Source organism: Panulirus ornatus, chromosome 15, assembly GCF_036320965.1.
Source record: "Panulirus ornatus isolate Po-2019 chromosome 15, ASM3632096v1, whole genome shotgun sequence".
Lineage (NCBI taxonomy): Eukaryota > Metazoa > Arthropoda > Malacostraca > Decapoda > Palinuridae > Panulirus > Panulirus ornatus.
Window position 1 is genome coordinate 24,294,403 of NC_092238.1, and position 16,689 is coordinate 24,311,091.

The 16,689-nt window shown below is 48.2% G+C and overlaps 1 protein-coding gene across 7 annotated transcripts in view; it reads left to right on the forward strand.

Moving 5' to 3' along the window:
* The window catches only part of LOC139753760 (synaptotagmin-15-like), a 165,507-nt gene that overhangs the window by 89,546 nt on the left and 59,272 nt on the right, over positions 1–16,689 (forward strand). For 4 of the 7 annotated variants that reach the window (XM_071670584.1, XM_071670583.1, XM_071670586.1 and 1 more), the window contains exon 3: positions 12,610–14,607. The exons of 2 other annotated variants lie outside the window; for them this stretch is intronic. In XM_071670584.1, the coding sequence (XP_071526685.1) occupies positions 14,436–14,607 (172 nt within the window). In that variant the 5' untranslated portion in view covers positions 12,610–14,435. The remainder of the gene's footprint in view (positions 1–12,609; positions 14,608–16,689) is intronic. One more of the 7 variants, XM_071670585.1, reaches the window with a different exon arrangement.

The window sequence follows — 16,689 nt, forward strand, 5'->3', positions numbered from 1 at the left end:
CTGCCTGGCTTAGAATGGTTGTTTGTGCACAAAGGAGTAAACACATGTATACAAGGTTAAGAGACGGTCAACACCAGTGTAAGACTCTTCCCGTCACACACACACACACACACACACACACACACACACACACACACACACACACACACACACACATACACACACACAGTGATCACATACAAACACACATATTCATATACAGACACTCATGTGTATATAGACGTATCCACACTCAAGTATCCACACTAGATCTGAAAATTAATATAGACAATCGCATAAAACCTCATGACCACGCATGTACACACGTACACCCAGCCGTACACGCATGCACACTCGTACACACAGCCGTCCACGCATGCACACACGTACACCCAGCCGTCCACGCATGCACACACGTACACCCAGCCGTACACGCATGCACACTCGTACACCCAGCCGTACACTCATGCACACTCGTACACCCAGCCGTCCACGCATGCACACACGTACACCCAGCCGTACACGCATGCACACACGTACACCCAGCCGTCCACGCATGCACACACGTACACCCAGCCGTACACGCTGCGTGTACACAAGTACACCCAGCCGTACACGCTGCGTGTTGGAGTGAAGTTTGGCGCTCTGTAGACGTACATGTGTACGTACAGTGTGCCAGCTGTAGGTGACTGCCATAAGTCTTTCTCTTGGCAATTTTTTAATTTTTATAGAATAATGAACGTAGTGTTAACATTTGCTTTGATAATGTCAATATTTAGACTCAGCATTGCAGACCAGGTTAACTAAATGTCACTTTATTTCACCTGATTCACTATAACCATTGGTTAGGTTTTACTTTGTAAACCAGGTTGAGTGACGGTTGTGATACAGATTGCTGGTGTGGTCACCCGCGGTTATCATAATGTGGTCACCTACGGTTATCATAATGTGGTCACCCACGGTTATCATAATGTGGTCACCCGCGGTTATCATAATGTGGTCACCCACGGTTATCATAATGTGGTCACCCGCGGTTATCATAATGTGGTCACCCGCGGTTATCATAATGTGGTCACCCGCGGTTATCATAATGTGGTCACCCGCGGTTATCATAATGTGGTCACCCACGGTTATCATAATGTGGTCACCCACGGTTATCATAATGTGGTCACCCGCGGTTATCATAATGTGGTCACCCGCGGTTATCATAATGTGGTCACCCACGGTTATCATAATGTGGTCACCCGCGGTTATCATAATGTGGTCACCCGCGGTTATCATAATGTGGTCACCCACGGTTATCATAATGTGGTCACCCACGGTTATCATAATGTGGTCACCCGCGGTTATCATAATGTGGTCACCCGCGGTTATCATAATGTGGTCACCCACGGTTATCATAATGTGGTCACCCACGGTTATCATAATGTGGTCACCCGCGGTTATCATAATGTGGTCACCCACGGTTATCATAATGTGGTCACCCACGGTTATCATAATGTGGTCACCCGCGGTTATCATAATGTGGTCACCCACGGTTATCATAATGTGGTCACCCGCGGTTATCATAATGTGGTCACCCACGGTTATCATAATGTGGTCACCCACGGTTATCATAATGTGGTCACCCGCGGTTATCATAATGTGGTCACCCACGGTTATCATAATGTGGTCACCCGCGGTTATCATAGTGTGGTCACCCACGGTTATCATAATGTGGTCACCCGCGGTTATCATAATGTGGTCACCCGCGGTTATCATAATGTGGTCACCCACGGTTATCATAATGTGGTCACCCGCGGTTATCATAATGTGGTCACCCACGGTTATCATAATGTGGTCACCCGCGGTTATCATAATGTGGTCACCCGCGGTTATCATAATGTGGTCACCCGCGGTTATCATAATGTGGTCACCCACGGTTATCATAATGTGGTCACCCACGGTTATCATAATGTGGTCACCCACGGTTATCATAATGTGGTCACCCGCGGTTATCATAATGTGGTCACCCGCGGTTATCATACTTTATTTCCAACGTTTTCCAGTGTGCCAGCTCCACCCACGCTGAACCATGATGACCTTTTGCCTGGCTGGGTCAACAGGGCGGAAGTCTCGAGACCTTTGATTGCTGTTTATACACTCGTGTTGCCCGTCTCAACCTTGTGTATATGTACCTGGTATTTATGCACACACACACACACACACACACACACACACACACACACACCCGAGCGTATGCCAGGTGTGTGTGTGTGTGTGTGTGTGTGTATAGTTACCACCTGTATTGTACGAGGAGGGATTTCTCCAGTCATGGGGCCCCAGCTGGTCAACCCTCTTCCATCATACAACTTTGTTAACTTTTCTCTGATGTCAGAATTCACAGGATCATCTCCCAGTATATTCCATTCATCTCTCAAACAATAAATGTTATTTTCTTATCTTTTATGTTAATGAAGTTGCCTTATTCATGTTGTCTTCTGTCTGGGTCGTCTGTCTGTACGTGTCTGTACGTCTGTCTGGGTCGTCTGTCTGTACGTGTCTGTACGTCTGTCTGGGTCGTCTGTCTGTACGTGTCTGTACGTCTGTCTGGGTCGTCTGTCTGTACGTGTCTGTACGTCTGTCTGGGTCGTCTGTCTGTACGTGTCTGTACGTCTGTGGAAGAACTGCTGACTGTTGACGTCATCAAACTGGTTTGAAAATTTCAAGATTCTGATGAAGCCATCTTCCATCATGCTGCCTTCCATCATACTACCTCCCCACCTTCCATCATGCTACCTTCCATCATACTACCTCCCCACCTTCCATCATGCTACCTTCCATCATACTACCTCCCCACCTTCCATCATGCTACCTTCCATCATACTACCTCCCCACCTTCCATCATGCTACCTTCCATCATGCTACCTTCCCACCTTCCATCATGCTACTTCCCACCTTGCTACCTTCCCACCTTCCATCATGCTACCTTCCATCATACTACCTCCCCACCTTCCATCATACTACCTCCCCACCTTCCATCATACTACCTCCCCACCTTCCATCATGCTACCTTCCCACCTTCCATCATGCTACCTTCGAAGGTGACCAGATTTATGGCCTGTGACTCAGAACACGTAATCCTAACACCTTCTTTCGTCTCCTCTGCACCTTCTCCCTTACATGTTATATTACTTTAAATGTCGTGACCAAACTGGACTAATATATCTTAGTTGTGACGTAATACGTGGCTTTGATATACTCAAACGCTGTACTCATTTTTTTTTTTATATTTCCAAACTGATAGTTGGTCTTCGTGTGTGTCAGGTGCGGCTGTGGCCACAACTTAGGTACAATGTCGACTCCCAGGTCCCGCTGACACGTGCATCCTGACGACTTGTATCATGCTTCATGATATTGGTGTCGAGACCTGCATTCACTGTGTCTCACCCATCCTCATTACTCTGTATCTACTGAGGTTGAATGACGACAGCTGTGTACTAGACCAGCTCTGAAGCTTGTCCCGGTCTTGTTGCAAATTGCAATCCTTTTCACTCTTACTTCGTTCATGACCTTGGCATCATCATCATCATCATCATCATCATCATCCGCTGATGTATTCAGGTATGAGTCAAGTTCTTCAACCAAATCATTGACATAATGAAGGTGATCAGTGATCCCAGGACTGAGCTTGCCACTGGTGACACCAACCTGTTCCGGGAAGGATCTGACAACGACGTTTCCAGAAGCTGCCCCGTGTTGGCTGACCTCTCCCGTGGTAGGGTCACATGCTTGCTGGTGGTCCACACACACTCGCTGTCCACCCAACCTTCATTTTGGTTTACAACGAATCCAGGAAAGTTCTTACATATAAACTCTTTCCCTAAAATCTTATCCTTCACTCATGTAGGTTACTTCCTGTGCAGTGCGTCATTCATTTGTTTTTTGATTATCCTTCCCAGTACTTTACAGAGCACACTGGTCAGGGACACCAGTCTGCAGGTCTGCGAAGCCTCCAGGTCTCCTTTCTTAAAAACATGGCTAGCATTGGCCCTCTGCCTCTGCCATGACTACCTGTCTGTAGCAACTTGTTCAGTAATCTCATGCAGCGTCTCGTGTCTTAGCAAATATCTTGAGTAAATCTGAAGAAAGTTAACCAGGACCATGAGCCTCACATGGCTCAAGACGCATCAGTTTTCTGCGTTTGTCATTTCTTGATATTTCACAGCTTTCCAGGACCTCCTGGCCGACCCCATCTTAGTGACTGTTTCAGTTTCTTGCACGTGTCTACCTCACCGCACGACTCTTCCCTCTGACCCTCCGGATTACCTTCTGATGGACCAACAAATTACTGTGAGGAATTCATGGAAAACTTTGGGATGATCTACGTCTTTATCTGCAATATTCTTCCCGTTCTTTCTTGTTTCCGTCGTCCATAATCCTGCTGGCTCATTCCTCGCTCTCAACCTTTCAAATGTCGGCTGGGTAAGGTGCCGCGTGTGGCCCCTCCCTCCACAACACATCCCGCACTCCTCCGCTTCCTCGCAACTTTTACTAAACCACATTCTTTCTCTCATTTTACCTCGCTGTATTGGATGTTGTTGTTGTGGTGTGTGTGTGTGTGTGTGTGTGTGGGTGGTAGGGGAGCGGATGCAACTGACGTGGTATGAGAGGTTACATGATTCCCCGCATGGCTTGGCGGCGTCATCAGTAAGAATGGTTTTTATATCTTTGTTTGTGTGGATGTGTGGTGTTGTTTGCGTGGATGTGTGGTGTTGTTTGTGTGGATGTGTGGTGTTGTTTGCGTGGGTGTGTGGTGTTGTTTGTGTGGATGTGTGGTGTTGTTTGTGTAGGTGTGTGGTGTTGTTTGTGTGGATGTGTGGTGTTGTTTGTGTAGGTGTGTGGTGTTGTTTGTGTGGATGTGTGGTGTTGTTTGTGTGGATGTGTGGTTGTTTGTGTAGGTGTGTGGTGTTGTTTGCGTGGATGTGTGGTGTTGTTTGCGTGGATGTGTGGTGTTGTTTGCGTGGATGTACACACACACACACACACATACACACACACAGTGATCACATACAAACACACATATTCATATACAGACACTCATGTGTATATAGACGTATCCACACTCAAGTATCCACACTAGATCTGAAAATTAATATAGACAATCGCATAAAACCTCATGACCACGCATGTACACACGTACACCCAGCCGTACACGCATGCACACTCGTACACCCAGCCGTCCACGCATGCACACACGTACACCCAGCCGTCCACGCATGCACACACGTACACCCAGCCGTACACGCATGCACACTCGTACACCCAGCCGTACACTCATGCACACTCGTACACCCAGCCGTCCACGCATGCACACACGTACACCCAGCCGTACACGCATGCACACACGTACACCCAGCCGTCCACGCATGCACACACGTACACCCAGCCGTACACGCTGCGTGTACACAAGTACACCCAGCCGTACACGCTGCGTGTTGGAGTGAAGTTTGGCGCTCTGTAGACGTACATGTGTACGTACAGTGTGCCAGCTGTAGGTGACTGCCATAAGTCTTTCTCGTGGCAATTTTTTAATTTTTATAGAATAATGAACGTAGTGTTAACATTTGCTTTGATAATGTCAATATTTAGACTCAGCATTGCAGACCAGGTTAACTAAATGTCACTTTATTTCACCTGATTCACTATAACCATTGGTTAGGTTTTACTTTGTAAACCAGGTTGAGTGACGGTTGTGATACAGATTGCTGGTGTGGTCACCCGCGGTTATCATAATGTGGTCACCTACGGTTATCATAATGTGGTCACCCACGGTTATCATAATGTGGTCACCCGCGGTTATCATAATGTGGTCACCTACGGTTATCATAATGTGGTCACCCACGGTTATCATAATGTGGTCACCCGCGGTTATCATAATGTGGTCACCCACGGTTATCATAATGTGGTCACCCACGGTTATCATAATGTGGTCACCCACGGTTATCATAATGTGGTCACCTACGGTTATCATAATGTGGTCACCCACGGTTATCATAATGTGGTCACCCGCGGTTATCATAATGTGGTCACCTACGGTTATCATAATGTGGTCACCCACGGTTATCATAATGTGGTCACCCGCGGTTATCATAATGTGGTCACCTACGGTTATCATAATGTGGTCACCCACGGTTATCATAATGTGGTCACCCGCGGTTATCATAATGTGGTCACCCGCGGTTATCATAATGTGGTCACCCACGGTTATCATAATGTGGTCACCCACGGTTATCATAATGTGGTCACCCACGGTTATCATAATGTGGTCACCCACGGTTATCATAATGTGGTCACCCACGGTTATCATAATGTGGTCACCTACGGTTATCATAATGTGGTCACCCACGGTTATCATAATGTGGTCACCCACGGTTATCATAATGTGGTCACCTACGGTTATCATAATGTGGTCACCCACGGTTATCATAATGTGGTCACCCGCGGTTATCATAATGTGGTCACCTACGGTTATCATAATGTGGTCACCCACGGTTATCATAATGTGGTCACCCACGGTTATCATAATGTGGTCACCCGCGGTTATCATAATGTGGTCACCCACGGTTATCATAATGTGGTCACCCGCGGTTATCATAATGTGGTCACCCACGGTTATCATAATGTGGTCACCCACGGTTATCATAATGTGGTCACCCACGGTTATCATAATGTGGTCACCCGCGGTTATCATAATGTGGTCACCCGCGGTTATCATAATGTGGTCACCCACGGTTATCATAGTGTGGTCACCCACGGTTATCATAATGTGGTCACCCGCGGTTATCATAGTGTGGTCACCCACGGTTATCATAGTGTGGTCACCCACGGTTATCATAGTGTGGTCACCCGCGGTTATCATAATGTGGTCACCCGCGGTTATCATAGTGTGGTCACCCACGGTTATCATAGTGTGGTCACCCACGGTTATCATAGTGTGGTCACCCACGGTTATCATAGTGTGGTCACCCACGGTTATCATAATGTGGTCACCCACGGTTATCATAATGTGGTCACCCACGGTTATCATAATGTGGTCACCCACGGTTATCATAGTGTGGTCACCCACGGTTATCATAATGTGGTCACCCACGGTTATCATAATGTGGTCACCCACGGTTATCATAGTGTGGTCACCCACGGTTATCATAGTGTGGTCACCCACGGTTATCATAGTGTGGTCACCCACGGTTATCATAATGTGGTCACCCACGGTTATCATAGTGTGGTCACCCACGGTTATCATAGTGTGGTCACCCGCGGTTATCATAATGTGGTCACCCGCGGTTATCATAGTGTGGTCACCCACGGTTATCATAATGTGGTCACCCACGGTTATCATAGTGTGGTCACCCACGGTTATCATAGTGTGGTCACCCACGGTTATCATAATGTGGTCACCCACGGTTATCATAATGTGGTCACCCACGGTTATCATAATGTGGTCACCCACGGTTATCATAATGTGGTCAACCGCGGTTATCATACTTTATTTCCAACGTTTTCCAGTGTGCCAGCTCCACCCACGCTGAACCATGATGACCTTTTGCCTGGCTGGGTCAACAGGGCGGAAGTCTCGAGACCTTTGATTGCTGTTTATACACTCGTGTTGCCCGTTTCAACCTTGTGTATATGTACCTGGTATTTATGCACACACACACACACACACACACACACACACACACACACACTCAAACACACCCGAGCGTATGCCAGGTGTGTGTGTGTGTGTGTGTGTGTGTGTGTGTATAGTTACCACCTGTATTGTACGAGGAGGGATTTCTCCAGTCATGGGGCCCCAGCTGGTCAACCCTCTTCCATCATACAACTTTGTTAACTTTTCTCTGATGTCAGAATTCACAGGATCATCTCCCAGTATATTCCATTCATCTCTCAAACAATAAATGTTATTTTCTTATCTTTTATGTTAATGAAGTTGCCTTATTCATGTTGTCTTCTGTCTGGGTCGTCTGTCTGTACGTGTCTGTACGTCTGTCTGGGTCGTCTGTCTGTACGTGTCTGTACGTCTGTCTGGGTCGTCTGTCTGTACGTGTCTGTACGTCTGTCTGGGTCGTCTGTCTGTACTTGTCTGTACGTCTGTCTGGGTCGTCTGTCTGTACGTGTCTGTACGTCTGTCTGGGTCGTCTGTCTGTACGTGTCTGTACGTCTGTCTGGGTCGTCTGTCTGTACGTGTCTGTACGTCTGTCTGGGTCGTCTGTCTGTACGTGTCTGTACGTCTGTGGAAGAACTGCTGACTGTTGACGTCATCAAACTGGTTTGAAAATTTCAAGATTCTGATGAAGCCATCTTCCATCATGCTGCCTTCCATCATACTACCTCCCCACCTTCCATCATACTACCTCCCCACCTTCCATCATGCTACCTTCCATCATACTACCTCCCCACCTTCCATCATGCTACCTCCCCACCTTCCATCATGCTACCTTCCATCATACTACCTCCCCACCTTCCATCATACTACCTCCCCACCTTCCATCATGCTACCTTCCATCATACTACCTCCCCACCTTCCATCATGCTACCTTCCATCATGCTACCTTCCCACCTTCCATCATGCTACTTCCCACCTTGCTACCTTCCCACCTTCCATCATGCTACCTTCCATCATACTACCTCCCCACCTTCCATCATACTACCTCCCCACCTTCCATCATGCTACCTTCCATCATACTACCTCCCCACCTTCCATCATGCTACCTTCCATCATGCTACCTTCCCACCTTCCATCATGCTACTTCCCACCTTGCTACCTTCCCACCTTCCATCATGCTACCTTCCATCATACTACCTCCCCACCTTCCATCATACTACCTCCCCACCTTCCATCATGCTACCTTCCATCATACTACCTCCCCACCTTCCATCATGCTACCTTCCATCATGCTACCTTCCCACCTTCCATCATGCTACTTCCCACCTTGCTACCTTCCCACCTTCCATCATGCTACCTTCCATCATACTACCTCCCCACCTTCCATCATACTACCTCCCCACCTTCCATCATGCTACCTTCCCACCTTCCATCATGCTACCTTCGAAGGTGACCAGATTTATGGCCTGTGACTCAGAACACGTAATCCTAACACCTTCTTTCGTCTCCTCTGCACCTTCTCCCTTACATGTTATTATTACTTTAAATGTCGTGACCAAACTGGACTAATATATCTTAGTTGTGACGTAATACGTGGCTTTGATATACTCAAACGCTGTACTCATTTTTTTTTTTATATTTCCAAACTGATAGTTGGTCTTCGTGTGTGTCAGGTGCGGCTGTGGCCACAACTTAGGTACAATGTCGACTCCCAGGTCCCGCTGACACGTGCATCCTGACGACTTGTATCATGCTTCATGATATTGGTGTCGAGACCTGCATTCACTGTGTCTCACCCATCCTCATTACTCTGTATCTACTGAGGTTGAATGACGACAGCTGTGTACTAGACCAGCTCTGAAGCTTGTCCCGGTCTTGTTGCAAATTGCAATCCTTTTCACTCTTACTTCGTTCATGACCTTGGCATCATCATCATCATCATCATCATCATCATCCGCTGATGTATTCAGGTATGAGTCAAGTTCTTCAACCAAATCATTGACATAATGAAGGTGATCAGTGATCCCAGGACTGAGCTTGCCACTGGTGACACCAACCTGTTCCGGGAAGGATCTGACAACGACGTTTCCAGAAGCTGCCCCGTGTTGGCTGACCTCTCCCATGGCAGGGTCACATGCTTGCTGGTGGTCCACACACACTCGCTGTCCACCCAACCTTCATTTTGGTTTACAACGAATCCAGGAAAGTTCTTACATATAAACTCTTTCCCTAAGATCTTATCCTTCACTCATGTAGGTTACTTCCTGTGCAGTGCGTCATTCATTTGTTTTTTGATTATCCTTCCCAGTACTTTGCAGAGCACACTGGTCAGGGACACCAGTCTGCAGGTCTGCGAAGCCTCCAGGTCTCCTTTCTTAAAAACATGGCTAGCATTGGCCCTCTGCCTCTCCCATGACTACCTGTCTGTAGCAACTTGTTCAGTAATCTCATGCAGCGTCTCGTGTCTTAGCAAATATCTTGAGTAAATCTGAAGAAAGTTAACCAGGACCATGAGCCTCACATGGCTCAAGACGCATCAGTTTTCTGCGTTTGTCATTTCTTGATATTTCACAGCTTTCCAGGACCTCCTGGCCGACCCCATCTTAGTGACTGTTTCAGTTTCTTGCACGTATCTACCTCACCGCACGACTCTTCCCTCTGACCCTCCGGATTACCTTCTGATTGACCAACAAATTACTGTGAGGAATTCATGGAAAACTTTGGGATGATCTACGTCTTTATCTGCAATATTCTTCCCGTTCTTTCTTGTTTCCGTCGTCCATAATCCTGCTGGCTCATTCCTCGCTCTCAACCTTTCAAATGTCGGCTGGGTAAGGTGCCGCGTGTGGCCCCTCCCTCCACAACACATCCCGCACTCCTCCGCTTCCTCGCAACTTTTACTAAACCACATTCTTTCTCTCATTTTACCTCGCTGTATTGGATGTTGTTGTTGTGGTGTGTGTGTGTGTGTGTGTGTGTGTGTGTGTGGGTGGTAGGGGAGCGGATGCAACTGACGTGGTATGAGAGGTTACATGATTCCCCGCATGGCTTGGCGGCGTCATCAGTAAGAATGGTTTTTATATCTTTGTTTGTGTGGATGTGTGGTGTTGTTTGCGTGGATGTGTGGTGTTGTTTGCGTGGATGTGTGGTGTTGTTTGTGTGGATGTGTGGTGTTGTTTGCGTGGGTGTGTGGTGTTGTTTGTGTGGATGTATGGTGTTGTTTGTGTAGGTGTGTGGTGTTGTTTGTGTGGATGTGTGGTGTTGTTTGCGTGGATGTGTGGTGTTGTTTGTGTGGATGTGTGGTGTTGTTTGCGTGGGTGTGTGGTGTTGTTTGTGTAGGTGTGTGGTGTTGTTTGTGTGGATGTGTGGTGTTGTTTGTGTGGATGTGTGGTTGTTTGTGTAGGTGTGTGGTGTTGTTTGCGTGGATGTGTGGTGTTGTTTGTGTGGATGTGTGGTGTTGTTTGTGTGGGTGTGTGGTGTTGTTTGTGTGGATGTGTGGTGTTGTTTGTGTGGATGTGTGGTTGTTTGTGTAGGTGTGTGGTGTTGTTTGTGTGGGTGTGTGGTGTTGTTTGTGTGGGTGTGTGGTGTTGTTTGTGTGGATGTGTGGTGTTGTTTGTGTGGATGTGTGGTTGTTTGTGTAGGTGTGTGGTGTTGTTTGTGTGGGTGTGTGGTGTTGTTTGTGTGGATGTGTGGTGTTGTTTGTGTGGGTGTGTGGTGTTGTTTGTGTGGATGTGTGGTGTTGTTTGTGTGGATGTGTGGTTGTTTGTGTAGGTGTGTGGTGTTGTTTGTGTGGGTGTGTGGTGTTGTTTGTGTGGATGTGTGGTGTTGTTTGTGTGGATGTGTGGTGTTGTTTGTGTGGGTGTGTGGTGTCCTCGTGCACATTCTATTGATCGACGCAGTCTTTACATTACACTGCGCCATGTGTGATCGCCCGTATGTGCACAGCGTCTCACACATGATGAGGAATGAGCCAGATTGTGCGGGCTGCGTGCGCGCTGTTGCCGTGCCTCTCATTGTGCTCCGCCAGCGACACGTATCTTAAGCTGGGCACATGTAGGGACACCCGGGGGGTGGGGGGAAGAATGGATCCCTGGGCACATGACGGTCCCTGCAGCAGTAACGTGCCCCGCGGGTCGAGACAGATCAACTCACAGTGTCAGTATGTCTGTGTTAACGGACCCCTTCCCAGAACGATCAACACCAGGTAATGGCCCAGGTTCCCTGGAAGCACCATCTCCCCTCCTGGGCTGACGCCTCCTTCCTAGGGGGGCGGGGCGGGGGGGTTCTGCTTAGAACTGTTGTGCCATTCGTGGAGGAGGCGATCCTTCAGATGACATGTGACCCATTAGGAAGACGAGGTGTTCTTTAGCGTACCTCAGGGCCGGTAAGATCAGGTCTACTGCAGAGTACCTGGAGGGCGAGCACGGCTGTGAGTCGCTCTCTAAGGATCTGGAAGGCTGGGACGGTCAGGTTGGGTAAGTGGATAACAAGTGGTGGAGAGGGTAGGGAGGTATGTAGGGAGGAAGGTAGGGAGGTAGGTAGGGAGGTAGGTAGGGAGGTAGGTAGGGAGGTAGGTAGGGAGGGACGGGCTGAGTGTCGCGGGAAACACCTATAGAGTGGCTCAGGTACGCGAGGCCTCCAGTGGTTCTCATTTCTTGTGACGAGGATGAACGCAAGATCTACACACCTGCCAATGATTCCCGTACATGACCAGCGTCTGGTGTCACACCTGCCATCTTTAATGTTACAGTATATATAATGATGGAAGGAGCGTTATATCTCATGGAAATATTATGATATGTAAGAAAGTCTTTTTTTGCAGCTGAAGAAGACATTGCCTCAGGGTATGTTCTGGTGTTGGTACATGTGTGTGTTTATACGTATGTGTTGGTACATGTGTGTGTACGTATGTGTAGGTATAAGAGAGGAGGTATTTATCACCAGCTCTCGTCACTAACATGATATTTCGTCTTCCTCAGAGCTGCCGGGTCTTCCTCAGGGCTGCCGGGTCTTCCTCAGGGCTGCCGGGTCTTCCTCAGGGCTGCCGGGTCTTCCTCAGGGCTGCCAGGTCTTCCTCAGGGCTGCCGGGTCTTCCTTTCTCGCAACAAGAAACTTTGTTCAACTGAGATTCATCGTAATCATCTGAAACTTCTCTGGATTAACTGAAACATTCTGAAATCATCTGAAGATTGTATGAAATATCTCCTGGAATCAAGCAAGACTCGTCGATCAGTTGGTATCCCCCAGCGAGACCCAGAAAGTTTATCCAATTAAGTTCCAACTTCTCGGATCAGCTGAACTTCTCTGAATTAAATGAAACAATTCAGAATCACCTGAAGCCTGTTGCATCTGTGAAGACTCCTGTCTAGTCGCCAAAGGTTCATGAATGCTACAAATTTTCTCGATCACACGAAAGGTTTACATGTTCGTAGATCAGGTAAAGTGATCCTTCGTCATCAAAGAATTTAGCGAATCATCTGGGACGTTCTGGAAGAATTAAACATTTCAGAATCTTCAAGTTAATTAGAACCTCGTGACATAATATAATACTTTCCAGGTCGAGGCAGAATTTCTCCCTGGTCGTCAACACGTCTCTGGTGGAGCAAATATCACTTGTGGATGAGGTGAAGTTTCTCCTGCATCTTGGCGGATGGTTTGTGATTCACCTCAAACTTCCCAGAGTGAAATTCGTCATCTCAGGATTACTGGAACATTATTAAACAGGATCAACCCTCAACTTGCTGGTTGGGTTAACGCCCTTGACCAGAGTTGACCTCTGAGGGTCGTCGGGGTCGTCATCCAGGAGGTTGACCCGAGTGCTTGATGATGTGGGGTGAACACCGTGTGTCGTGGTGGGTCGTCCAGGTCCTCCAGGCTCATCATGCTGCTCTCCACAAGCCTCCAGCTCTGATGTTTCTATGATTTATGTTATATTTCATGAAACCCTGAAACCCTGGAGACTCTAATGTCTTGAATTCCTTCAAACTGAATAGTTTTCAGATGGGCTGAAGAGCACTACATTTTTCCATTCCTTGATGTTCCTTCAGCCTTCACGTTTCTCAGGTTCTGAAGTTCTGATATCCTAAGACTTCAAAATCACTGAACTCTAGTGTCCTGAAGTTTCTCAGTCCCGGAACTCTCGAACGTTTTAAAGTTTCACGCTTTGTAAGTTGATAAAGTTCCTGTCCTTGAAAATGTTAAGGTGTTGGTGTCTCAGAAACTGAGGCCTTCGTGGGTGATTAAGATCTTTGAAGTTCTGAACCTCATCAGGTTCTTAAGACTGTACGACGACATCCCAAGTTGACGGAGACACTTGAGGTTGTCCGTCAGCGGAGCAACACGCACCGAGACGTCTCTGAGAACCTCAAGTTCCTCTAGTCGGACACATCGAACTCGTGTATTCCTGAATCGCAGTAATATTCCTCCGAGGGTTAGAGCACTGGAACAGATCTCTGCAGGAGAACCCTGAGCGGGTGGGTGATAGTCACGAGACGTACTGTGACGCTCGGGTGTGAGACACGAGTCTCATCTACAGCCGGTCACTGGACGGACTTCCTCATCCAAGACGTTACGAAACAGGAGAGGAACACTCACTTGTGAGGAAACTCTGTAGAGGTTACTCGCTAGTAACAGTGAGGTAACAGCAGCAGCAGCAGCACCTGGATTCTGCCTTGGGTCAACCATCACTAACCATCGTTCGTCCTGGGTCAACCATCAATAACCATCGTTCGTCCTGGGTCAACCATCACTAACCATCGTTCGTCCAGCATAACTTGGTCAGTGTGTCAGTGGAGCAGACCCGGCCATGGCGCCGCTCGCTGCCCGCCACACACACCTGGGCCAGGACAGCCTGGGACACACGTATCTCGCGAACGTGAACGCTGAAGACACACCCTTTGGGGACCTGCACCTGGGGGACGCACACCTCAAGGACGCGGAGCTGCAGCCCTTCTCCCAGCCCGTCCTACGTCAGCCAGGTCAGTGTTGCCACTCTCGTGCTTTCGTTTTTATTTACTGTGATTACTGACGACGGTAACAACCCAGACATTAACTGTCCTCTTGACTAACGAGAGGACGGGTTGTTACGCCGCCCTCCACCTGACAAACAAGCCTCCCCGACGAGACAAACAAGGCGCTTCACCCGACAAACAAGGCTCCCCGACCACACAGAACCTCAACACAAACGTAACTACTCGACCAGAGGCTGAGCCAGGGAGTCGGGTTGTCCTGGCCTGAGCCTCAGTGTGATCAGAGGGAATGAGGCAGCGGAGGCGACCATGCGAGGTAGGACGGTACCTCACCTGCAGCTGACACCCTCCCTGCCCACCCCTGCTGGGCTCATACCACCTGACTTATCTAGCTCCATCATACGATGGACTGACACCAGCTGACTGTTGTGTGTTTCCCTCACAGGTGGATTTGACACCATCTGACTGTTGTCTGGCTCCCCAAAGGTGGGCTTTTACCACCTGACAGTGTTGTCAGCATCGTCCCCTACGTGCAGCCTCCATCACTGAGCCTGCTAGCACCTCGCCCCGTACCTCCCGTGCTCCCACATAATCCTCTCTCTCTCTGTCTCTCTCTCTCTCTCTCTCTCTCTCTCTCTCTCTCTCTCTCTCTCTCTCTCTCTCTCTCTCTCTCTCTCTCTCTCTCTCCCGTAGGAGGGGAACATATGATTGTTTTCTCTCTCTCATATTTCTCTTTCCATAGCGGTCCCGTAACCCTGGTCTGTGACCAGCGCCCAAGGCTCAGCTTAGTGACGTGTGGTGTCGTGAAGACGTGTTTGTCTCGTAGTTTGAGAGGTCGGTTGTGACGCGTTGTGCCAGGTTCCTCTGGTTCATGGAGTCATTACCTATTTGTAAGTGTTTGTATCGCACGGGGAAGGAGTTTTACACTCGTTCCCTCTGCGTTTTATGGTTTTATGGTCGTCACAATCAGGTATGGGTTTCATATATCTTTTCTTCATCGCTTCACTGTAACATTTTGTTGGGGTTAAAATTCTGTTGTTATTCATTTAACCAGTGTTGGAGGAGGTTGTCCAGACCATCTGATAACCTGCCATAGTTAGGGAGGCACTGCTGTCATGAGCTGTCTCAGCCAGAAACGTAACTTACACAAGTATTATCAGACCTTCTCTTACACGTCACGTACATGATGGCTCAGGAGCAACGCACAACAAGACCCAAGCTTTGTACAACACCGTCTTTGAAAGTGAAGGAACCGTCCATGTAGTCCTCTGTAGATTTATGTTTCTTTTCACTACTGATGTGCAGTTGTTCACACTGGTACTGACCGGTCTGTGGTGTAGGACAGATACCGTTCCCGTCTTGGTAAGCTTTGCAGGAAGACGATTAGTTACGGCGCATCCTGTGGCAGCGATGCCTCACGCTGCGCCTCCCTCGGCTGCTCTAGTGGCCGTCCAGGGTGCCGCTCCGCTCCTTGAGCACGAGCGCTGGCTGGCCGGCCACCTTGGGTCTCTCTCTGTTCCTCCCCTTGGTTCCATGTTGTGTGTGTGTGTGTGTGTGTGTGTGTGTGTGTGTTGGGCTTAGTTATATTATTGTTCAGGGAAATTTCTCAGACATATAACCAAGCAGTTTTCCCTCTTTTTTTCTTGTCAGTTATTCTCAGCTTACAACACTTCTTAACTTACACATTCAGGAGAATTATTATCAGTAAAGGCGTTTGGTGAGGCCCTACACCAGGCCCGGTCCTGGACGTTCCTGGAAGAAAAAAAGAACAATTTCTTGGCCACATTACACTGCTGGTGATGCCCAGCCACAACACACACAACAGTTACGTCAGATTGAATCATAAAATGATGTTTAGTGTTGGATCATCTTTGATCCCGTGGGCCAGACTGTTCACCTGGGGAAAGATCTAAACTGAGAAGTTTATTGCGTACGCTTTTTAAGAAGAGTTAACATGAGAACGTTGATGATAAAGTGTTACTGTTGTACACATTAATTGATGGTGTACGTTGGGTCGATCATGTTCACAGGCAAGGTGGCCCAGGTGGGTACTGTCAGGTGGACGGGTCAGGTCTGTGGCAACCGTCTCGT